This window comes from Seriola lalandi, unplaced genomic scaffold (assembly GCF_002814215.2).
Source record: "Seriola lalandi dorsalis isolate HSWRI2012SDOR001 ecotype SW California unplaced genomic scaffold, Sedor1 jcf7180002054773, whole genome shotgun sequence".
Taxonomy (NCBI): domain Eukaryota; kingdom Metazoa; phylum Chordata; class Actinopteri; order Carangiformes; family Carangidae; genus Seriola; species Seriola lalandi.
Window position 1 is genome coordinate 12,744 of NW_019525326.1, and position 24,374 is coordinate 37,117.

Consider the following 24,374-nt stretch of genomic DNA (forward strand, 5'->3'; position numbering starts at 1 on the left):
TAATCCGTCTGCACTTTAACCTAAGTAGGATTTTGATGCAGAAGTTGTAGCTATAATGGAATATTTTCCATCACTGTGCTGGTGTTTTCTACTGTAGTAAAGGATCTGTGTACTTCTTCCACACCTGGTTTTGGAAAGTTATATGTCAGGTGTTGTGCTCAACTATAAACCAGCATTTGAGGGATTTATGAAATTGCAGCTTTCGCTCTCTCTAAATGATAATGAGGTATTACAGAGGAGGAGCAGCGAAAGCAACTTATTTTTGTTGACTAATATCCTTCTCAGGTGCTGCCACAAGTGTTGATTTAGGGATTCGGTAAAAGTAGAGCAGGGGCATGTACTTACTGCAAAGCTTTATAAGGAAGGTTGACAGCGTGTCTGTTGCTGCATCGCTGTCCAGAGTCCCTGTCAGACCATGGGAATAAAACAGACTCACATCCATGCAGGTAAGATGGTCAAGGCTTTTTATTTCATCTGAAACCTGAGAGTCTGTGACAAGGCTTCACATAAAGTTGGCTTTTAGGTTAGTTAAAGTTTCACTGAAGCTTTAAGGAACATGAACCTTTTCTAAATTAAACTAGTGAAAGTCTAAAAGTTTAACTTAACCTGCAGCATTTTAATCTGTGTCAGGATCCTTTAAAATCATATAATCCTCACTTATGATATGATGTCAGGTGTATATTTCTTTTATGTATAACTACATTTAAGTGAGTCCAGTCATAAGAATGACATTTTTTCTGTACATTTCAACATGCAGGGTCTCATCAGCCTCAGGTTTTCATTGAGAATCAACCCTGTTAAGAAATGACTGAAATGTTTTCAACTGTTCGAGGAAACATCCTGCTGTTTTACAGGAAGGAGCTGTCTCGTTACTCTACAATCTAAAACGTTTTAAAGCACATTTAATCCAGGAAGAGCTGGAGAGCATCATGTTTTCAAAGGAAGAAACTGAAAATAAAGCAGAGAAGTTGTATTTAATTATACATTGAGCAGAAATCTAAATTTCAGTGTTCAACGAAAACAACAATTGCAGTGCCCCAGTAGTTACTCCACTGAGTTTACTGTAAATGGCATGAACAATTTGCAAACAGTGTGATCACAACAAATCTACAAACTGTGACGCTCCTGCTCTTGTAGCTGAGGCGAGCAGCTTCCTGCTGAGAGCAGCTCTGCTCTCGGTGCTGCTGTGCGGCCCGTGGCGTGCAGCGTCAGACTCGGACGAGGCGGTCCTGACCAAGTGGGAGATCTGGAAGAACAGCCATGGCATCAATCACGAAGAGATGGTGAGACTGACTCCACCCACACCAACAACAGGTGTGTGTGTGTGTGTGTGTGTGTGTGTGTGCGTGAGTTTTTCTTGATGTGTTTGGTGTCATCCTGCAGGACGACATGGAGAGGAGGGCCATCTGGGAGGAGAACATGCGGATGATTGAAGACAATAATCAAGGGTTTTTTATGGGGATGAGGCCGTTCACTATGGCCATGAATAAATATGGAGACCTGGTAAGGACTGGCATTTCCCTCCCTGTGTTTGTAAAAGCATCTGCTCACAATCACAAACCAAAGTAAAAACTGTTTCTCACTATTAGTATGTTGTTTGTTTAATCTGTATGAACAGAGCCAGACCAGCTGTTTCCCTGTTTCCAGGTTCTGTCTATTCCCTGGGGAATACAATGAGCATGTTTTATTTATAGTATATCACTGTAGCTCATTTATGTCTGTAGACCATAATACTTTTTCAAAAATGTGAATTATTACTACTTTCAGTGATTTGGAGACATACAAGCACAAAAATTTGTCCTGACAGTATCACTTTACATGTAAATAGAGTTTATCATAGTTTTATTTCTTATATTTTTCTGCTGTTTTTGTGTGTAAGTAGTGAAACAATATTTTTTACAACCCTGAACTGTAATGTAATGATATTTTTAGTGCTTACCACTAAACATTTGTACATTTTTATAGGCGCTTATTTCATTTTTCAAGTATTTTTGGGGGTTGTTGTCAGCTGTACACTAAAATTAACCAAATGAGAAGACAAACTGAAAGAAAAACTAAAACATCACCTTATCATGTGGGTGAGGACTATTTAAAAGGTGTTAACAAAGATAAAAATGAATGTATAGAAAGTCAAAGTCAACCTGGACTCCATTAAGCTGCTGGCTGTAGCTGCGTATCGACATCAGAGTGGAATCAGTCTGTGGGGACATGTTGTCGTTGCAAAACAATCTCCGTTATGTTCTCTGTTCATAGACCAGACAAGAGTACCGGGTTTTGCAAGGTGCCATCATAGACACCCAGTTTGTAAAGAGAGGGAGGACCGTCTCTGCCCGGAGGCTGCGTGACAACGCCAGGAAGTTAGATGCCTGGTTTGTCGACTACAGGAACCTGGGTTATGTCACTGAGGTGAAAGACCAGGTAAGAACTTCTCACATTCACCTGAGTGTGTTTTATTCATGCTGAATGGTGACCACCTTCAAGTCATTGTTTTAACTGTTCTTCACAGGGTTACTGTGGCTCATGCTGGGCCTTCAGCACTACAGGAGCCATCGAGGGACAAATATACAAGAGGACAGGTCAGCTCGTGTCCTTGAGTGAGCAGAACTTGGTGGACTGCTCGAGGGCGTACGGTACCTACGGCTGCAGCGGAGCCTGGATGGCCAACGCCTACGACTATGTGGTGAACAACGGGCTGCAGTCGACAAGCACCTACCCTTACACCTCAGTGGTGAGGCTGCTGGCTCCGCCCCCATCAGAGCAGTTAAATCAGTCTGTTTCCAGCGCGCTCTTAACACTTACTCCTGATTTTCTCTCAACAGGACACCCAGCCCTGTTACTACGACAGCAGACTCGCAGCCGCTCATATCAAAGACTACAGGTTCATACCCAAAGGGGATGAGCAGGCTCTGGCTGACGCCGTGGCAACCATTGGTCCAATCACAGTAGCCATTGATGCAGATCACTCAAGCTTCCTGTTCTACAGCTCAGGTTAAAAATATTCCCACCACACAATTATCATGTCACCGATGAAAAGAAGGTTATCTAATATTTATAGCAGCTATAATCAATACTTTTATATTAACAAGGGGTCAATGCATCTATACGGAAGGTGTTGCTCATAGTGACATCACCCACCTCTGCAGACTCCACCAGTTTGATTTGATTTGAGTCCAGGTGGAGAACAAACCAGCGCTAAAAGGCCAGAAGGTTCATGTGGCCAGAAACACGATAAAAGAAAGAGAGAAGAAAGATCATGTTTCTGTGTAACAACTGTTCTTTTTACAGCTAGTCTCTACTGCCCCTAAGGGACTTTAAGAAATCACTTAATACAGGTTCATATTTAATTTACAGGAATATACGATGAGCCCAACTGTAACCCCAACAACCTGAGTCACGCGGTGCTGCTGGTCGGCTACGGCTCTGAAGGAGGCCAAGACTACTGGATCATCAAAAACAGGTCAGAACGACTCTGGATAAGTGATCAAACACTACATTTTCTACTATATGTAATGTGCAAGTGTTTCTTGTTTTAATATGAATTTTTGCCCTTTTGTTTATAGTTGGGGATCCAGTTGGGGCGAAGGCGGCTACATGCGAATGGTCCGGGATGGCAGAAACACCTGTGGCATTGCGAGCTACGCCCTGTACCCTATCCTATGATTCTGATAAGATGCTTCAGGGTCGAGTGTTAATACTAAGTTCATCCTCTGGTCTGTCAGTGGAACAACATCAGTCATTTCTCCTACACATCATCTCTAGAGTCCTGTCATACATCTCTTCTAAAGCTTCTGCTGAACCTTTCTGACACTGAAGATGTTTTGTGGAAGATCCCACATCAGTCTTTTACAGTGAGCTCACTTCTTCTCTCAGGGACGTGGTACACACAGGAGTCAATTAGCCTTTGAAATATTTTTTTAAAAGTCAAACTCACCAAATATGGAAAATGCTATCTAAGAGTTTATAAAAGCAAAACTCTTCACTTTTGACAGCAAAAACTTTGTTACAGTAGTTTAGTCTTACATTAGTCTTAGCATTATAAAGGTGTGGTCAAATCCACATTAAAAAGTTAAATCAATTAATTCCAGCGAAACAGTAGCAATTGGTGGATTTTCTTGCAGATACAGTGGCAAGAAAAAGTATGTGAACCTTTTGGAATTTCATGGTTTTCTGAGTAAATTTGTCATAAAATGTGATCTGATATTCATCTAAGTCAAGGGTATTGACAAATATAATGTGTCTTAAATAATACCACAAAAAAATGTTGATCTTTCATGTCTTTATTGAGAATAACCAAAAAATCCTCATAGTGCTTGTGGAAAAAGTATGTGAACCCTTGAATTAATTAACTCAGAAAAGCTAATTGGTGTCAGGTTTTAGCATACCTGGAGTCTCGTTAAGACAATGAGTTTGGGGGTGTGGCCTAAAGCTACTTTGACTGATAAAAACCCCCAAACTTTTGGAGTTTGTTTTGCAAAATAACACGTTTGTGTGAGCCATGCCTCGCCAAAAAGAGCTTTCAGAGGATCTACGATCAAGAATTGTTGATTTACATAAAGCTGGCAAGGGTTATAAAGTGATTTCAAAGACTTTAGAAATTCACCAGTCTACAGTTAGACAAACAATCTACAAATGGAGACACTTTGGGACTGTTGCTACTTTACCAAGAAGTGGACGCCCAGTCAAAATGACACCAAGAGCACAACGAAGACTCATCAGTGAGGTAAAGAAACAAACCCGAATGACAGCCAAAGATTTGAAGGAATCATTGGAACTGGCTTACATCTCTGTTCATGAGTCTACAATACGTAAAACATTGAACAAGCAGGGTATCTACAGCAGGACGCCACGAAGGAAGCAACTGCTTACTAAAAAGAACATTGCTGCACGCCTGAAGTTTGCAAAAGCGCACATTGACACTCCACAGCGGTATTGGCAAAATGTTTTGTGGACTGATGAAACTAAGATTGAACTATTTGGAAAAAACACCCAGCACTACATCTGGCGTAGAAAGGGCACGGCATATCGTCATGACAACATCATCCCAACCGTAAAGTATGGTGGAGGAAACCTCATGATTTGGGCTCAGCCTGCAATCATTGAGGGGAAGATCAATTCCCAAGTTTATCAGAGAATTCTTCAAGATAATCTGAGACTGTCTGTACATCAGCTGAAACTCTCTAGAAAGTTGGTGATGCAACAGGACAACGACCCAAAACACCAGAGCAAGTCCACAACAGACTGGTTCCAGAAAAACAAAATCTGCCTTTTGGAGTGGCCAAGTCAGAACCCAGACCTCAAACCAACAGAAATGCTATGGATTGACTTGAAGAGAGCCAGACACATGAGAAGTCCAAAGAATATGGCAGAGCTTAAGCAGTTCTACCAGGAAGAACGGGCAAAAATTCCTCCTCAACAATGTTCAGTTCTGATCCAGAGCTACAGGAAGCGCCTGGTTGAGGTTATTGCTGCTAAGGGGGGGGTCAACCAGTTATTAATTCAAAGGGTTCACTTACTTTTCCCACTGCCATTTTGAATGTTGAATGAGTGTGTTCAATAAAGACATGAAAGATCTGATTTTTTTCTTGTGGTATTATTTTAGACACATTATATTTGTCAATACCCTTGACTTAGATGAAGATCAGATCAGATTTTATGACAAATTTTATTCAGAAAACCATGACATCCCAAAAGGTTCACATACTTTTTCTTGCCACTGTATATTAAATCCACAGTGTTTTTTGTCAAGTTTAAAGAACCAGTCTGTGGGATTTAGTGGCATCTAGTGGTGAAGTTGCAGATTGCAACCAACTGAATCCAGTGTGGAGGACCTTCAGGTAACGTAACAACACAAAAGGCTCAATAGAGCCAATGTTTGATTTGTCTCTGGGTTAATGTAGAAACATGACAGTGTGACATGGCAAGCTCCATAGAAGGGGACCTGCCTCTTTATTTTTTCCCCCCCCTAAGGGTTCGGTTAAGTTAGGTTAGGGTCCCTGACTCTGACTGGCTCGAACTCGGTTAGTTTTAGGCATGAAGAAAAAGGAGGAATATCAGGCAACCAAAGGCATGGTAGAAACAGGTCTTTGCCCACTCCTTTAGATATGAAGGGCTAATTCTAAGCTAACAAAAACACAGAGATTGCTTGTTTCAGGTGATGATACACTAATGAAAACATAATTATGAATACTGTATTCCATTTCTGCCAATGGATGCCCCTAAATCCTACACTGGTCCTTTAACTTTAGTAAACTTTGAGATGTGGGTTTGCCTAGTTAGCCTATAGCTAGCTGTCCAGACAGTGGTGACCTCTGAGGGAAGTGGAAGGAGTGAAACTGCTCCACAAAAGAGCCATGGTTTGCTTACAGCTACAGAGTCAATGGTACAAACTGGATGTGAATTTTCTTCTTTGCTGCAAAACTCTTCATTAGAAGTCTTCACTGAATGAAATGAATAATCCTGAGAACAAAAATGCCACTGGGCAGTGAAAGGCACAGTACAGAAGAAATAGAAAGAAGTCCTTCAACTATTGTCACACACCAATATTCCTGACTGGATAGGTTGTCAGCAGTGAACTCACCAAGTTTCCATAAACAAATATTTTGTGATGACATGCAGGGTGCGAATTATTCCCATATTCATGCCTGGAAGAACTATTTCAAGCATTATGCCAATAACAATGAATTACATTTATTTCCCATTTTTGTAAAGAAAAATTACTGTTTTATTTATACTGTATTGTTTCTGCTTTCTTCAATTAAATACAAATCTATGTAAAATGACAGAAATGATCTGTAATTAAAAATGTAGCTTGTTATTATAAAGGTTAATGTCCACACCAACAATTTAAAGATTCTCTGTAATTTCAGGGTAAATCTTATTAGTTTTTTAGATTTTTTTTTTTTTACAGTGTACCTTCAGAGGTTCTTAATTATAGTGTGTCAAGCGTCTATGGATAAATGCTAATGTTAGCTTGTTTCTAACTTTAGCCTTAAGTTATAGTTTTAGCTAACTAATGTTGGTTAGCTTAAAGCCCGCCCTTTCTCTTCCAGTGTTGACTTGCCATTTCATTACAAATATAAGAGGTCATTATATAAATTTATCACTGGCGCTCCGTCATGAGCAGTGAGACAAATATTGGTCTGTCTACTCCACTACATTTATTTGACAGTGTTTAGTTCACTTCGCTGTTCAACTTCCTCCTGATTGTCATTTGTTCTCTGATGACATGTGAATGAATTTTGTTGCGCCACTCTCTGGTGTCACGTGTTCCACAAGTTATACAGTTTTGCTTTAACAAATTAGCAATAATTAATCAATACAATAAGCAACCCAATTGAGTCTGTACCAAATAAAGTAAATCAGGGTGGAAACAAATTCCTCACTGTCAGAACGACTGAGCAATGTTAGCTTCTGCTTGTTTTTAAGTTTCATGTTATATCTTCAGACTGCAAGACTTTTTTTTGTAATATAACACTTGTTGTACTTGGTAGAAATGACATAGAGAGGGGGAGGGGTGGTGGTGGTGGTTAAATCTGAGCCTGGAGGTCTTAAGTGTGTTTCCACAGTTGTGGTTTATTTTCAATGCAAGTACATTTTTCAGTTTTGTCTGATCATCATAAATACATTTAATATCAGTTACTTACTGGATCAAGTGAAGTGTTTTAACAGACTGATAATAAAGTGATAACCATTTTCTTCTAAGTGTTTCTTGTTGCATGCCGCATTTTATGTCTGCAAGAGCAACCGCACCTCATTGAACTTTGAACCCTCCTGTGTGAAAGCCTATACTCCATTACGTTGGCTGTTTCTCACAGTCCAGCTTTTCTTATTGTGTCTTATATAAAAAGCTCCAAGGTTCACCTGCTACAAGGTTTACCTGAGGACGAGGAAAGGCAGAGGCTTTGTGTTACTGCTAGACTCAAATGGGTCACTGAATAACTTACAATGCGCTGGAACAGATCTTTACTTCGGGCTGCAGCGTGGTCGGCTTTGCTTTGCTTCGCTGTGGTTTGTCCCTCTGCTCAGAAACAGCCAAAGTGTTGGAGTGAGAGACAAACTCCGATCCGTCAGAGGACACACATCACGAAAAAGTTCTGTGATCCTTCCTTCAGCAACCAAACAGCAGGTGCTGTTACTCAGGTAATGCAGCTCTGTTGTTCATAGAGGTTTTTCTATCTTTGTTACCTTTTCTCATTTAGATGATGTTGGTGCAAAACAAGGTCAAGAAATCATTCAGATTGAATTTTTATTCTGATCAGAGATCATGTCATCTATAGCAAACCCCACATTCACTATCAGACATGCATTTTATTCTACCACAGGTATAAAAAAGCTCAACCTTACATGCTCAAACCTTCATCATGCTACATAATGGCCTTGAACTGTACATGCCATTTTATGCAACTATACCCGTTTATATCTCTATGCCTGACCTTGATTACTTTGTGATAACAGATTCCTCCAGACCAGAGGAGTTCTGGTGACGTGTTAGCTTGTGTTAACTCTCTGTGTCCGTACAGAAGTGCAGCTCTGGCTTCTACAGAGAATGGACTGGAGCGTCCCGGGGTCAGTGTGTCGCCTGCAGCTGCAACGGACTCTCCAATGAGTGTGATGAGCATACAGGGAACTGTGTGGTTGGTGGTCACTCACACACACACACACACACACACACACACACACACACACACACACACACACACACACACACACACACCAAGACAGTGGCACATGTTCATTTGTTGATTGACAGCTAGTTGTGGCATGTTGTTCGTGTTGTGTCTCATCCAACTAACCTCCAGAACTGTCAGTTCAACACCATTGGTGACAGCTGTGAGCGGTGTGAAGTGGGTTACCACGGAAACGCAGCCAACAGGACCTGCCGTGCCTGTCCGTGTCCCCTCACATGGAACAAGTCAGTCTCTTCTTATTAACAGCTCTGATGTTTTTTCTACCGGATCAGTTTGAACATCTTATTTGTTGTGGCTCAGTTTCGCTCTGGCCTGTCGGGACGTCGGCTCGGGAGAAGTTGACTGCTTGTGTAAACGTGGTTACACCGGAGACAGATGTGAGAGGTTTGTTTGCTGCTCAGTGAGCGACACACACAACCAACCATGTACATTATTTACATTTCAGCGTTATTGTCATCACGTGCATCCTTACCCCTGTTGTCCACTGCTCAACGACACACACATTATTTTAGTAAGTAGGTCTGTCACTAAAAGTACAAAAGTTTAAAAGCAGCTTTTTCCTTCTCATTTGTCGTCTCTTTAAGATGTGCACATGGTTACTGTGGCAACCCAATGGTGCAGGGAGGCAGCTGCAAGCCCTGCAACTGGAGGGACAGCATCTTGAACATGTGTGACTCTATAAATGCAGGTAAATATACATTTATAGTGACTATGTGTTGAAGGGGTAAGTGATTTAATATTGCATTAGAGATATCCTGTGTTTCATCCTCTCCTTGTATTTACTGACAGGTTGTGACAGCTGCTCCTATTCTTTACTGATGGACTTGGACAAGAAGGACAATGATCTGGCTTGGCTGACGCAGCAGCTGCAGAGCATCAGTCTTGACTCTGGTTCACACACGCTGAACATCTGGGAGGCTAACGTCTATGAATCCAAGGTACATACATTTTCCATAAAGACCTTGGCAAAAAAATTTAAAAAATCACAATTCCTGTTATATTTATATCACATGACACTGTTTCTTTCTGCTCACCGCTGCTGTTTTCCAGATCCTGGTTGGGAGCTACAGCGCTGCTGTGAGACACCTGGACCCAAAGGTCAAACAGCTGGAAGAAGATGTGAATGTTGTTGGAGAGGACTTGAGTCACCTGATTGACGAGGTACATGGAGTGATTTTTCATGAAGAATCTGTCTTCTTTCTCTAGAGAGTGTAAACAGTGAACAGAAACACATGACAAGTCTTGACACTGTTTTCATTAAATTTCCAGACTCTTCAAACTGAGTCACATCTGGAGAAGGTTTTGCAGAATGTGAATGGAGCCATATTGGAGGCAGATGATGAAGCTGCATCTCTCCTCACAGTAATACGAGGTACATCGTTCAAATATGACTGTATGTGTTCGCATTGTCTGAAGGTGATGTCACATCTCACATTAACAGATTTCATAAACACTCGTAGCATTGAGCAGTTTTCCTAAACTCTGGTCAGTAACGTCAGACTTTGTGGGACTTGTTCAGGAAACTGAATGAATAGTTCTGTCAGCAGTGAGTCTCTTACTGTCGGTTTGTCAGATTTGACAAAGCAGCTGTCCGAGGTGAAACCCGGAGGATCCATCACTCTCTCAGAGAACGACAAAGTCAGGATGATGGAGGAGGCTCAGCGCATGGTGCAGGAAGTGAGAGAGAGAGGCTGCACTGCTCAGAGAGCGAGCGAGCAGGAGGAGGCACGCAACTGTGAGAAGTTTTTCATTTATGACTTGGTTTGTCTCTGGTGGAAAGACTGTGTTCAGTTCATGGATAAAAAGGTGCAGAGGCGGGTCACACTGCTGTTTGGCTCCTCATCCGAACATCAGTTCACAAACAATTATATTCTGCAACTTTTAAAGCTGCGACCATCGTAACTAACACATATGCTTTGTTTTTCGCTTCTCGTCTCGGTTCGATGAACAAAAACAACAAAACTAAAGCTGATCTGGAAGCGTAAGATTTTCAACCTTCCCACCAGAAGTGAAATGCAGGAAAATAACAATATTTTAAAAAGACATTTTGGGATATTCTCTTTAATGATTTCTTGTCAAGAGTTCGATGAGATGATGGATACCGCTCTCATGTCTGGACGGTACATATGAAGCTACAGCCTGCAGCTAGTTAGCTTAGCATAAAGACTGCAAACATAAATATCTATGGCTCTGTTTAATGGTAAATAAATCCACCTACTATCAACCGGGGGTCTTACATCCTGTCGTCACCGTGAGGTAGCAGGGCAATCAGCAGAGACTCTAGGAAGAGGACGAGATATAATGTTTATTAGTGAGTTTTAACCAAGTCTTCTTTTCTTCCATTCATTTAAGGAAACATTAAAGAAATAAAAGAAAAAAGGAACCTCTGTCAATATTGATATCCAATAATTACTGTAGTGGCTATTTGTCTTCAAACTAATTCAAATACAACATGAAATCAAGAGGCCACTGATGCACCATGGGATGAAGATTACTCAGACAAAGGAATCCACTGTCCAAACAAAGCCATCGTGTTTGTCTTTTGATTTATTCAAACAAGCAGCGAACAGAAGAACAAGGATTGTGTTTCCTGCTGCCTCTCTTGCTCTGGTTAAAAAAACCAAAAAACACAGGCCCAGGTGCATGCTGGTCCTAAACCTGCCTGCCTTCCTAATTAACCTCAGATACCCAAATAGATAAAAAATACTAACTATGCAAAAGAAGCAAATAATATAAACAAACAAACAAACAAACAAACAAACAAGTAACTAGCTTCAATCTGCACTTTCTCCTCAGTGTTGAACCTAATCAGGGACAACATGGCGGTTCCTATGGAAACCGTCCCGCCTGTCCTGAGCCAGACCTCGGACTCACTGATGTCCTCGGACTCTGCCCTGAGAGATCTGTCCGGGCTGCTGTCAGAGGCGGAGGACAGAGTGGACAGGACACCTGGCCTCAACCTGAAGAGTCACGCCTCCCTACAACATCTGCAGGTGAGCTGAAACACAGCTTCAAATGTGTCGCGTCATACCGATGTCTTCACCTGTCTTCATCTGCCTCTCATCATCCTCCAGCATCTTCAGACTCAGATGGAGAGAGCGCGAGACACGCTCCTTCCTGCGACTGTAATGACAAAACATCTGTTGAAAAATGTCACCGACACCTTCTTAATGCTGGAGGAGATTAAAAAAGTAAGCTGGCGTCTTTCACCACCGCGACTCCACGGGACGAGTTTTGAAACCGCGCAAACTGAGTTTAGTGTGTGTGAATTGCAGGAGTTTGAGAATCATGCAGCTCCAGTAGATGGCGCCAGACAGGAAGTCTTTAGGAAGCTTAATATGATCCTCCACATCAGGGCCAAGGTGGATCTAGTAACCAAGGCTGAGGAGCGTGCACAGCAGCTTCACACAGCTGCAGCAGGATTTCAACAGTGAGTTTAAAGATGGAAAGAACGGGGGCACATGTTGTTTTGTGTTTATGTTGACATTAATACACCTTTCTGTGTGACGCAGAGCGCGTCATGACGCTACCAACAGCACTGAGCGGCTCCGCGTGCCGCATCAAGGAGCTTATAACAACATCATCAGTGTCATAGATGAGACGGAGATGGCAGCAGATCAGTCCAGAGAGGCTGCTGAAGGAGCCTTAAAGGTAACTGAACACCTAAATGCTACAGGTCCATATAGTATACAGGTAGATGTCCCGATGAAGCCCCGCCCACCTGGACCCAGCGTCCAACTTTACAGGATTTGATTTCTCTGAGTGTTTTACCTGAGATCTGCCTGAGAGAGGAGATGTAAAACTACACTGAGATGGTTTTTGGTTCTTAAAACAACAGATATATATCTTCTTCTGGATCAACACTTCAAATAAAACAGTGTAAAATATGGAACGTTTGAGTCAATGATGTTTTATCAAAAATAATGATATGATTGTGTTCCTGTTAATTAGGATGTGAAGGAGGGAGGTGAGGTCAACAGGGCTGAAGGACTCAAAGATAATTCAACTCATATACAAGCAGAAGCCAACAACACTCAGAAGGACCTGGAAAGTGTGTAAAAAAACATCACTTATAACAAGCCACATAGAATTATATTAATTTTGAAAATATTAAATGCTTTTCCGTTTCTTTTGAACAGCGCTTTCACATACAGTGAACACCAACAAAGGACGCGTCGAGGAGCAGAAGGGAAAAAGAGAATTGCTGAGAACGGTCATCTCAGCCGTCAGCGATCACCTCAAAACCATCAGAGGAGGTCGGTGGGTCGCTCAAAATCTGCTGCACAGGAGACAGGAAACATCAGGTTATGCAGAGTACCTACAAACACAGCAGGTCATCTTGGTGCTTTGATTTCAGACGACACAAAAGTCCTGATAGAGTCTGTGAAAACAGCTGCCACGGCGTCGAACTCCACCGTCAGAAACATAACAGAGAGACTGAGGAACATCAGCCAGGAAGTGGAAAGAATAACGTCGCCCAGTGTCGTTGTGAACATGGAGGATAAGTTGACTGATGCAGAACGGGCATGTGAGTATTCAATGGTGCGAATGTGTCCTTAAAATATAACATTACATTTTACCCTTCTTTATTTTTTTTTTTGATATTTGTTTGGTTTGTTTTCTGTGTTTCAGTGGAGAACTTGAACGCATCTCTTCCCGTGTTGACGAACACCCTCAGTGACGTTGAGGCGCTCATCAGGAAGGCGCCCCCTAGTGCCAACATGACAGAAAGCATCAGGAGAATCAGGGACTTGATAGAGGAGACGAGAAACTTTGTCAACAGGGTAAGACGCTGCTTTTAATTTGTTGTTTCTTACCTGTCAGCTTTGATTTAAAGCAGCTATGATAAATACTTTTTGGCGACGACTGTGCAGCTTTTATAGTTAAGAAAAGCTGTGTGTTTGTGTGAGTGTCTGAATGTGACTAAAGGACAAATCTAATGTCTTAAATCTTGTCTTCTCCAAAACAGAGGGACATCTGGCCAAAGGGACATTTTGTGAAAAAAACAAGCTAGCTTAACGTGTTAGCTTTGATTTGACAGCTAACATGTGATACATGCTAAATACACTTAAAAGGTTAAAATTACTTCCGTCAAATACTTACTGTGGTGGGAATGACGGTGATACCGTGTGACCGCTGTATTTTGTGTCAAAATCAATGTTGACAACCGTCTCACAACAAAACCTAAAATGTGTTTTGATTATTTGAGTATTATTTTATTCAGGTACCTTAAAAGTTTTCAGATAAATAATATTTTTAAACTTTAATTGTTGAACCTTGTAAGTCTGAATGTGGGACAAGAGTAAAACAGTGACATTGAAGCTGATAATGGACAGATGGTAAGTTGGTTTTATTGTTACTCAACTTACTTTAAATCACTTAATTTGACCAAATGACATGAAAGCACTTGTCACCTGATCCTCTTACAGCTCTCCGTTGCCACCACGTTCAGCGGAAAAGGTCATGTTGAGCTTCGTCCTCCGGAAAACCTGGAGGACGTTAAAGCGTTTACAGCCGTCGATCTGCTTCTCAATCACCGTGGAAACAATCCCTCCAAAGCCGACCGCAGACGAAGGCGACGGCAAGACAAACGCAGAGATGTCAACCTCTTCGTTTTCTACTTGGGCAACAAGGACGTGAGTCTGCCTCCTTCGTTTATACAGAGAGTCGTACAGTCCTGTTCAGATCTCTGTCATTGCTCTTTCATTTCCAGGCGTCCGGAGACTACATCGGGATGGCGATCAGACACAGTGTGTTGATTTGTGTCTACAAGTTGGGTGGAGTCGTCCATCAGGTGGAAACCAGCCAAATAACAACAAGCACCAACGTGAACTCGTCAGACTTTGACAGGGTCGTCTTTCACAGGTGAGCGTGACTCTCTGAGGGGAACGTACTGCAACAGGTGTAATCACCGTGTTGATTATCTCCATGTTGACAATTCCTGCAGAGTTTACCAAGACGCCGAAGTGAACATCACCAAGAACTTCACATCACAGATGCCCGTCAGTCTCGCTCCTAATCATAACCTTCCAAACACCACGACCGGCGTCCTCGACCTGGATGTAAACAGTGTTGTTGTCTACGTGGGCGGCTATCCTGACGACTTCACGGTAACCTGCCACCGCCGCTCGTTCTTTAAATCTCAGATACACAACATCCAAAACCCCGAATCCTGACCCCCACCAAGACAAGAACAAACCATGAACATTTAAACGTATTATCTCATAATTTTGATATCATAACTCAAACTCCGAATGTTTGTGACTTCCTAAATCAAAATTCTTAATTACTGTTAATCATAAGTTTGATCTCATCTCATTATTTTAATTTGTTTTAAAATGTTTTAAAATTTTAATTTAGGGTTAGTACTGCAGTTTGTACTTTGGATTTCCTAAGTAATAATTTTCATTATAACTTAATAACTCATTATTTTGACTTAGTAATTAATTATATCTTACAATCTCATAACTATGACTTAGTACCTGATACTAATTTATTTAATTTTTTATCATCCTCCTCTCGGCAGAAGTAAGATTCTGGATGTAACTGGCACAAACTATAAAGTCCCATTGAGCAATTAAGCGCAAAGATGAAGTTGGGGTTTTGTTTGAGTCCTTGAAATGAGTTTGGAGAATCATGAATGAGCAACATGGTTGTTCAGTGTTAACTCATTCATTCATGACATGTTGGCATTCCTCCTTTAGCCTCCGCTGGAGCTGCGTTACCCCAAATACAGAGGAGCAATGAAACTCTCCTACATCAATGACAATCCTGTTTGCCTGTTCAACTACAAACACGCAGTCAACATGGATGCAAAGCAGCCTCATATTAAGTAAGGTTTAAAGCTGATCACTATGTGTACATAGCTTTGTTGTTGTAATTACCACATAGAGAAATAAAGACATAATTCTTTATTTGTTTAGGATTCCCCAGTCAGAGGTGTCTGATTACTACAACGGGGCAGGTTACCGCCTGGCGTTCATTAAGGAGCCGGACAAGAAAACGAGAAGATTGTTCAGATTTCACACAAACAGCAGAGAGGCCGACGCCTTGTTATTCTACATTGGAGATGAAGTATGAGGTTTCTAGTTGAATTGAACAGATTTGCAGAAGCACCAGTCAAATACTCGGTCTACAAACAGATATATGATCGATGTCGTCTCTCTGCTGCAGGAGTCTTTTTTCTGGCTGCATGTGGAGAGAGGTTTCCTGGTGCTTCAGGGACGACAAGACGGTCGAGAGCTGCGAGCTCAGACGGCTGAAAAAGTGTCTCTCATCGTAAGATGATCAAAGATCAGTTACTTTCCATAGTGAACATTACGCAGTGCAAGCTGTCTGAATGCGTGTTCGTCTACTAAAAGCATGTTTCCTGTCTCAGGACAAATCCTTTGCGATCACGACTGCAGACCGGTTTATTGTGCAGTACGGACGGCAGCAAATCTCCACAGCTCACATTCCTACAAACTACAGGAGTTATTACGTGGGGGGTCTCCCAGCACGGCTCAGGCAGAGGTAACAGAACAAATCCGGCCCATACTACAGGAGATCTTAATGCTTTGCATGAAATGTATTTCCAGTGTTGCTACTATGATCCACCAAAGACAAAAGTTTGTGTTCATTTATTGTTAAAATTAAAATCATTTCAGTTGATTTGCCTCTTTCACCTGAACGTTGTGAACAGGTGAGAGAGGGGACCTGCTGATACTCTCTACTCTCTACTCCTTTCACATTTCTTTAACAAACAAATATTTAAGAGACTTCGAGCTAATGCAAAGCTTTTTTGATGGTCTTATAAATCATTTACCAAGAAGTGAGCCCACCCCATGCAGCATCACAGCTTCAGCTCCTCGGGTTAACCTCCGTACTGTGTTTGAATGTCAGGCACAACATCACAGCTCCACCGCTGAGAGGATGTGTGGATCACCTGACAGCAGACGGGGAGATCGTGGAGTACAACAGGACGCTGGGTGTCAGTGATGGATGTCCCGTCCCACTACTGGTAAACTGCCAAAACGCAATGATATACATGACTGCGCTAAGTTTAATGTATTTGACTTAATGTTGCTTTAAAATGTCTATCACAGGATCAATACTTTTAAAAAAGGACTGACCTTGACCTTTTGGCCTTTTGACCTTTGACCACTAATCAGTTCGCGCTTGAGTCAAAATGAATGTTTACTGAGATATCGTGTCCATGAGAATCGGTGACCCGAAAACTAAATGGCCTCCAGCTTTGACTGTCGCCGGCGCGGAGGCATAAAAATGGAGAATAAACTATTCTTATTTAACATAATGAAATGTCAAAGAAGAAAAAGGGAAACGGAAGAAGAATATTATTGTGAATTGGTAATGTACAAATAAAAAGTGAAATTGAAAATCCTGGAGTGTAAATTGAAAATGAAAATGTTTAAATTAAAAGCCAAAGTTTAAAGTGAAACTGAAACTGAAAAGTAAGTAATGGAGACTTCAGTATTTAGAAAGGAGTGTAATCGGTGTGTTCCTGGTTGTGCAGGGTGTTCGTGCAGCTCCGTTGTCCTCGGCTCTGTCCATCGATTCCCTGTTTGTTGAGGATGAACGGCCGGTCAGAGTCTCTCTGGGCTTCAGGTCCTCGGACAGACACGGTGTTCTGCTCAGCGGCAGCTCTCAGGTAAACCGGATCCAGCGTTTAAATGAGAATCAACTGATGGAGATGACTCTGTTACTACTCTCTGATCTTCTGGCAGGACCTTCGGCTGTCCCTGGCTGACGGCTGTGTCGTATTCAGCAGCAGTGATTTTACCTTGAAGTCTGATAAAAGATACAGCGATGGCAGCTGGCACTACCTGTCTGCAGTGAAGAGGCCCACAGGGTAAGATGAGTCCTCCTGCCAACACAAGCACCTTTACCTCAGTTAAAATCTAAAAAGCCCATCACTGAAGCCGTCATGATTTTCTCAGGTTGGAGCTCAGCATTGATAATGTGAAAGTGATTCAGGGACAATCACATCACGTCAGGCCAGAGCATCAAAACTCGCCTGGAGAGAAATTCAAAGCCTGGATCTCCAACCTTTATACAAGGAGGTTTGGAAATCTGTTAACGTTGTTTTAATGGTTCAGCTTTTTCCTAATGTTAACATCAATTAACGTTTTATGGAAATCTCTGACGCAGACCGGAGCAGAGCTTTATTCCTGTTGATCTGAGCTCATTCTCACTAACGGGAGACACAGTTCTTGGCCCGTCCGGTGTCCGAGCACCACAAGAGCATCAGAGTCACAAACCTGTGAGCACAACAAGCCGCCGTTCCTCCAGCACAGTGATTCTCCTCTTGCTTTTAGTGCTGGGTGGTGATACAGGTCATTTCTCTACCTGCTGTCAGGTTCAGCCTCCTGCACGCATCCCGTGTGGAAACAGAGGAGCGCACCGTGGTGAACACCAGCTCTACGACGAAGACAGCTGGATCAGTTACACCCTGCCACAACACGACCTTAATTACAGGTTACTTTAAATTCATTCATTCATTCAGCCAACCAACTATATATTCATTCATATGAAACTTCACCGTTGTGTCTCTCGCTTGCGTCTCAGGCCTCACTTCTCTCTCGACGTTAAGACCGAGTCGTCCAATGGGCTGATCCTGCAGGTGGCGGGGAGGGGCGTCGTACCCCTGCTGGCACTGTTCATGGCCAACGGCAAGATCAAGATGTCGCTGGGACAAAACAGAATCATCCAGCACAAGCAGAAGAGTAACGACGGGACCTGGCACAGAGTAACTGACCGCTCGCTAAGCCCCTCCCCCTTTAGTTACTGTTGCTAGGCCTGTTGATGAGCAGTAGCTATAATCTAAGCTAATGCTAACTTTAACTATGACGACGGTCTCCAGCTGAATTTTTAGTATTTCTAGATCATTTGCTTTAAAACAAAAACCCTGCAAAAGGATCTTTGATGTAACTATTTTATTTTGAAAACGTGTCATTAGGTTACTATGCTAGTTAACACTAGCCTAGCATGGGAAAGTGGTCTCAGACTTTTGGATGTCACTGTTAGCCAAAAAGTTTTCTAGCTTCCAGGTTTGCTTGCTTTACTGTTTCTCCTGCTTTGATATGTTGAAGTTATTCAAATGTAAAGGAATGGATTCAAAATTCTTAAAACTGAAGAGTAATAACTGACCTTAATACTAAATGTGTCATGTTTAAGTTTACAGACATCTCTAATGGTAGTCTATAGGAGAAATCAAGTTAGTAAGCTGTGATTGGCCAATCACTGTTTGGGGGGGGGCGGGGTTTTGTGAACAATCAATTACTGCACATATAGAGTTATATCATTTCAGTCTCCTGTACATTACAGTGATAGTGACCTCAAATCTGTTTTACTGATGTCTTTATGCTGACGACTTATCACTTTACCTGTGTGTGTGTGTGTGTGTGTGTGTGTGTGTGTGTGTGTGTGTGTGTGTGTGTAGGTTGAGCTCAGTGTGGAGAAAAGCGCTTTTCATCTGCTGGTTGATGGATTCCGTGTGACTGATGGTCACTTACCCGACAATGAGGGATCATCTCTGGACCTGCTCACCCCCGTGCACCTGGGAGTTGATCCCACAGGCAGAACCATCAAGGTCTGTATCAAACCTCCGTCACTGTCGGACCATTTATTAAACAGCCTGTCACACATTTTCACACACGACTAGGTTTGGGCCAATATTTGATAAAATCATGATATTTCGTGCCATAGACAACATTTTTCATAATTATGGAAAAAAACGGTTTTGTTTTGTTTTTGTTTTTTTGTTCGACCCTCATTTCACTGTTTTGAAACTTGGCATCTCACAAATAAAACTTTGAGGTGCTGTTTAGTGGCAGCATCGCCTATACCTGAAACATAAAATACAAGATCATAATTATATGTAATTAAAAAACACCTGAAACTACAAGATTATAATTATGTTCCTCTGGTGAAAACACGTATATCTTGATATTTGGTTGGACTGTTTTGAGATTTTATTTTGAAGAGACCCTCTCTTCTCTCCTGGTCGTCCCACAGGAACTTAACGTTCCCATGAACAGCATTACCGGCTGTATTCGGGATTTCAAAGTGAATAATATGGCTGTGGGGGAACCGCAGAGGAGCCACAAAACTCTACCGTGTCCCGACAGTCTCACAGAATTGGGGACGTACTTTGGCGGGGGTCACATTGTCTTAGGTTTGACGTTTCATTCTTTTGATCCTGATGTATTACAGGTTACAACAAACGCTCACGTCTAATGAATAATATGTCTGTTATAGATAATTACTTCAGTGTTGGCTCCCACTTTGTGTTGTCCTTCGAGCTGCGTCCTCAGTACCGGTCAGGTCTTCTCTTCCATGTTGGAAGTGACAAGGCCGGCCTTGATGTGTTCTTAATGGAAAACAAGGTAAAACCTTTCAGCGCTAAGAATTAAAAAGTGCATTAATTAAACAACCATGTTCACTGACTGCAGTCTTTTACCAGGTGGGTGTTAAAGTGGATAACGGCAGCGGCGCTGTCAGTGTCTCTGTGACGCCTCGTGGAAACCTGTGTGATGGAAAGTTTCACATGGTTACAGGTATGACTCCACACGCTGACGTCACCTGATCATATGTGAGTGGCTCTAAATTTTAAATTCTTGTGATCTTGTCCATCAGTGTCCAAACAACATGAAGTTATCAAACTAGTGGTGGACTCCGTGTCTGAGCAGAAGGCCGTCCCCTTCGCGTCCGTGTCACACTCACAGGATTCACTTTACATCGGAGGTAAATCCATCAAACATTTCACAGAATGTCTTTTAAAGAAAATCAACTTTTTATGAAATAAATTCTGACCAGATTCTTTCTTTTTCTGCTTTTCCTTTTCTCCATTCAGGGACAACGAAGTCCAGACATGTCCCCGTGTCCTCACCCTTTGTGGGCTGCCTGCGAAACATTAAGGTTAATGACTGGCCTGTTGCATCTGAGACACAACCCAGGGTGGTTGATCCCGTGAGCATCGATGGATGCCCCAAACACTGATGACGTCAAACCCACAAAACCCACATTCGAAATTCTGTTGCCACGTCAGGCAAGAAGTCACCAGCTGATGTGGAAGTGTCCATGAGGGAGACAGAACTAAAGTAAAAACATTGTTCTTGTATTAGAGTAGAACTAGTTAGTAGTAGTGTGTAGTACTAGTATGATAAGAGAAATGTTAAGAAGGTGTTTGTTTTGCTATTGCTACATAGCTAACGTTAGCATTAACAGACTGTTTACTTACCAGTCTAGAAGCTTCAAACTTCATTCCTTTACTCACCAACATCTGTATCCAGAGGTGGAAACAAACACCCAAGTAAGAAAGCTATGAGATACAATATAATAGATTTAAAAAGCTATAATAACATTAGCAAACAAGAGAGAGAGACTGAATAAAATACACTTCAGATCATAATTGCAACAATAAAAGTGACTAATGACTGAAAACCATATTTCATTAAAAGCCGAGCTGAAGAAAAACCACCAGGAGCTGATTGTAGTTTTAGTGTTGTTATTGACATTTTGCAGTTTTCTTTGTACTGTCCTCTGTGCTGCTGTAATACTGCAAATGTTCCCACTATATCTTACATTCACACACACACCATCACACAGCTCTTTTCTCTACATATATATATATATACACACTGTACACACACTCACACACCGGTGACACATTGGGGGAAATTTGGATTCAGTATTTTGCCCGAATAAACTTCGACATGAGGAATCGAACCACCGGCCCTTGAGTTAGAGGTCACACTTCATCTTCAGATTTCTCTGAAACTTGTCCTGCGCTCCCAACATACCCAACAGAAACAGTAAAAACATTCATGAATGCACTGAAGTGTTTTATTTAGGTTTGCAATAAAATACTATAATTGAGGCAAAACACCTTAAAATTCTACATTTTCCATGTCACGTGACCTTACAACCCCCAACCCACTTAGTTTAGTCTGATGCACAGATTTTAGAGTTTCAGCAGAACTATTAATAAACCTCTTCACAGAACTCAGTCTTATGTGTGTTATAATATATGAAACATAACAGACACAGGATTCAGTGGACGAGATAAAAACAAACAAAACATGTGGCAGATGATTTTAAACTCAGCTCACGTGTGTAATAGTGATACAGAAAATATAGTGTGTTTCACCGTATCAGGAGAAATGGCCGACACCCACATCCATCTCATATGAAGTGAACTGGAAGCGGTTTAGAGAGTTTAACACGAGTCCAGAGGAAATGTGAACGGCGTGATGAGGTCACTGACGGTCGGGTTCGTGTGAAGTATGTACACAGATATACAGCCAGAGTCGACACACTATTATGGACATTTAAAAAGAGACAGATGGACACTAAAAGCATCATCAGCACCTCTCCACTGTGCTGAGAACATGATGGAGAGAAACAGTCTGGTCTCAGTATAAATACAAATACTACATCTCAAAAACATTGTCAAACAACTTTACATTTCTGCCCTTTTAAATATTGATTATTGACATTTTGATGCAGTTTCAGCATTATAAAGTAGAATAAGGCCACGCAGTTGAAGTACACTGTTTGCATACAGCTTGTAGTTACTGTAGCTGTTCCATTAAAAAACTGTTGATGCTGCTCGGCACGGACGACACTGCACAGGAAGTGTCCGTTAGTAAATGTCCGGCAGCTCGCTGTACGTCCTGTCCCAGTACCCACCAGAGAAGAGCCAGTCCTGGGAGCTGTTGTGGGGGTTTTGTCCCTGTTGAAACCACCTGAAAACACACACACACACACACACACACACACAAAATCAGATCCTGAACAAATAAGATGAAGCGAGGAGGGAAGGTCAGTCATGCTTCATCATGGTAATCTACGATTTGGTTGTTTGAATTTAGTCTTGTTATATCTTTAAATAATCTTTAAATATTTAAAAGGAAGGAGGGGAAACATTCGGGGGGGGGGTTGTCATGTGACATTAAGAGTTAATTCCGTCTAGTGCCACTAAGTGGAGCTGCCACGCTGGTGGAGGGAAGAGCAGATGAATCGTTCTCTGTCATATCTGAACACACATTCACATCAAGAGTAAGAAGTGTCTGGAAACACAGAGTGAAAACAGCCAGCAGCTCTAACCTTGGACCCAGCGCAGGACTCCTTCACAGCAGAGCGAGGACGCAACAGAAAAGACAAGTGAAGAGAAAATGGAAATTTAGCTCCAACACGTCAAAGCAACAAAGTCAAGATGATGAAATTCCAGCATCATGGAAGGAAACTGGATTCAGCCACAATGAAAACTACATATAAAGTATATTTAAGAAATTTAAGTAAGGATAACTAGAGCTGACGATGTTCACCATTTATTCATATTAAATATCAATTATTGCCATGTTATGGACACTGATGAAGGCTGTCGTCTTAATATTCCTCTCAGTAACAAAGACAGCACTCATGAGAACTGACTGCAGATCAGCTGATGAAAGAGAGGACACGTTCGTCTGATCTCACCTTGTTTTCCACTCCTCTTCAGATTTGGAGCGGTTCTTTCGAGCAGCTCTCTGTTTTTCCTCGAGCCTCTTCTTCTCCTCACTGGCCATATCTATTTCATAATAATAATAATAATAATAATAATAATAATACTCAGACTGAAGTGAGAGTGTTATTTACTTTTAAGTTCCAGTACATCACTAATAATTATTACCGATGTCCCCGTTCTCCATGGCTCGTATATCTGGCCTCCGTCTGCAGTCGGTCTGAGGGATGACTCCCTCCATCTCCTTGTGCAGCTCGTTCAGCTGCATTGCAAACGACGTGAAGCTGTACATCTGGAATGAAAGGATATTTTGCACGTTAAAAAAACACTTCCTGGTGTCGAGACGACACTCTTGTGAATGTTTATCGTTGGGCGGACCTGGGCGGAGTTAGCCGGTCTGGGTGCGATTCTCCACAGCAGCTGACTGCCAGGAATCACCTGCACAGTGTCTGCAGCAGGTGAAGGAAGCTCCTCCTGACCCTCGCTGCAGCCCTGCCACACACACACACACACACACACACACACACCCACACACACAACGATGCAATAAGTTCTCTGCATAATGATACTGTACTTCACTGACAGAGTGATGAACTGTGGATGAGCGCAGATCTTCTGATATGATCCTTTTCCTTGACTCCATCAGCTCAGTGGTCGAACATTTATCCACACGCTGACTCATGATGGGATTCAGGAGAAAAACACTTCGTACCGCTTTGCTGCCTTTTTTCTCCTCTGCTCCTTTCTTGTCATTTTTCTTGTGCGCCTCGAAGGCGGCGAAGTCGACGACGTACAGGCACTCCGTCCACTTCCCATAGAGAGCACACAGCTTCTTTTTGCTGTGGAGCAAACACATGTACATGCAGATAACATGATGAGAACTTCTGTCAGTTTGAGCCTCAAACGTTCAACCGATAAGAAATCTCCAAAATAAAAATCTAAATCAGATTATCTCGTTATCGGCATCTTGTTTCTACATAACTTCCCTCACTGTCACGTTGTGTGACTGTGTGTGTGTGTGTGTGTGTGTGTGTGTGTCTGTGTGTCTGTGTGTGTGTGTGTGTGTCTGTGTGACTGTGTGTCTGTGTGTCTGTGTGTCTGTGTGTGTGTGTGTCTGTGTGTCTGTCTGTCTGTGTGTGTGTGTGTGTGTGTGTGTGTGTGTGTGTGTGTGTGTGTGTGTGTGT

The 24,374-nt window shown here is 42.0% G+C and overlaps 3 protein-coding genes across 6 annotated transcripts in view; 2 read left to right on the plus strand and 1 right to left on the minus strand.

Moving 5' to 3' along the window:
* The first annotated feature begins 407 nt into the window (after positions 1 to 407).
* On the plus strand, positions 408 to 4,376 carry cts12 (cathepsin 12). The gene is made up of 8 exons (XM_023425335.2): positions 408 to 446; positions 1,138 to 1,283; positions 1,384 to 1,503; positions 2,254 to 2,418; positions 2,507 to 2,728; positions 2,820 to 2,988; positions 3,352 to 3,457; positions 3,561 to 4,376. Exons 1-8 carry the CDS (start codon positions 416 to 418, stop codon positions 3,658 to 3,660), a joined length of 1,059 nt encoding a protein of 352 aa, XP_023281103.1. The 5' UTR covers positions 408 to 415; the 3' UTR covers positions 3,661 to 4,376.
* A 3,502-nt stretch (positions 4,377 to 7,878) lies between these two features.
* lama3 (laminin, alpha 3) lies at positions 7,879 to 21,170 on the plus strand. Its single transcript, XM_023425344.2, has 37 exons — positions 7,879 to 8,139; positions 8,520 to 8,633; positions 8,799 to 8,911; positions 8,988 to 9,071; positions 9,272 to 9,375; positions 9,477 to 9,625; positions 9,738 to 9,848; positions 9,957 to 10,059; positions 10,261 to 10,422; positions 11,484 to 11,680; positions 11,762 to 11,878; positions 11,963 to 12,117; positions 12,200 to 12,338; positions 12,639 to 12,738; positions 12,827 to 12,943; positions 13,045 to 13,215; positions 13,320 to 13,471; positions 14,117 to 14,323; positions 14,401 to 14,552; positions 14,635 to 14,797; positions 15,392 to 15,519; positions 15,611 to 15,761; positions 15,861 to 15,965; positions 16,066 to 16,199; positions 16,569 to 16,686; positions 17,200 to 17,334; positions 17,411 to 17,535; positions 17,624 to 17,746; positions 17,835 to 17,946; positions 18,043 to 18,161; positions 18,252 to 18,432; positions 19,126 to 19,275; positions 19,701 to 19,860; positions 19,944 to 20,071; positions 20,149 to 20,242; positions 20,322 to 20,429; positions 20,539 to 21,170. The coding sequence occupies exons 1-37, from the start codon at positions 7,945 to 7,947 to the stop codon at positions 20,682 to 20,684; spliced, it is 5,022 nt and encodes a 1,673-aa protein (XP_023281112.1). The 5' UTR covers positions 7,879 to 7,944; the 3' UTR covers positions 20,685 to 21,170.
* Positions 21,171 to 21,516: 346 nt separating this feature from the next.
* osbpl1a (oxysterol binding protein-like 1A) overlaps positions 21,517 to 24,374 on the minus strand; it is a 23,949-nt gene continuing 21,091 nt past the window's right edge. For 3 of the 4 annotated variants that reach the window (XM_087179042.1, XM_087179041.1, XM_023425337.2), the window contains exons 24-29: positions 23,903 to 24,029; positions 23,569 to 23,682; positions 23,359 to 23,482; positions 23,166 to 23,256; positions 22,794 to 22,814; positions 21,517 to 22,432 (exon numbers count right to left, since the gene is read on the minus strand). In XM_087179042.1, coding sequence (XP_087035168.1) covers positions 22,330 to 22,432; positions 22,794 to 22,814; positions 23,166 to 23,256; positions 23,359 to 23,482; positions 23,569 to 23,682; positions 23,903 to 24,029 — 580 coding nt within the window. In that variant the 3' untranslated portion in view covers positions 21,517 to 22,329. The remainder of the gene's footprint in view (positions 22,433 to 22,793; positions 22,815 to 23,165; positions 23,257 to 23,358; positions 23,483 to 23,568; positions 23,683 to 23,902; positions 24,030 to 24,374) is intronic. The other variant, XM_023425338.2, reaches the window with a different exon arrangement.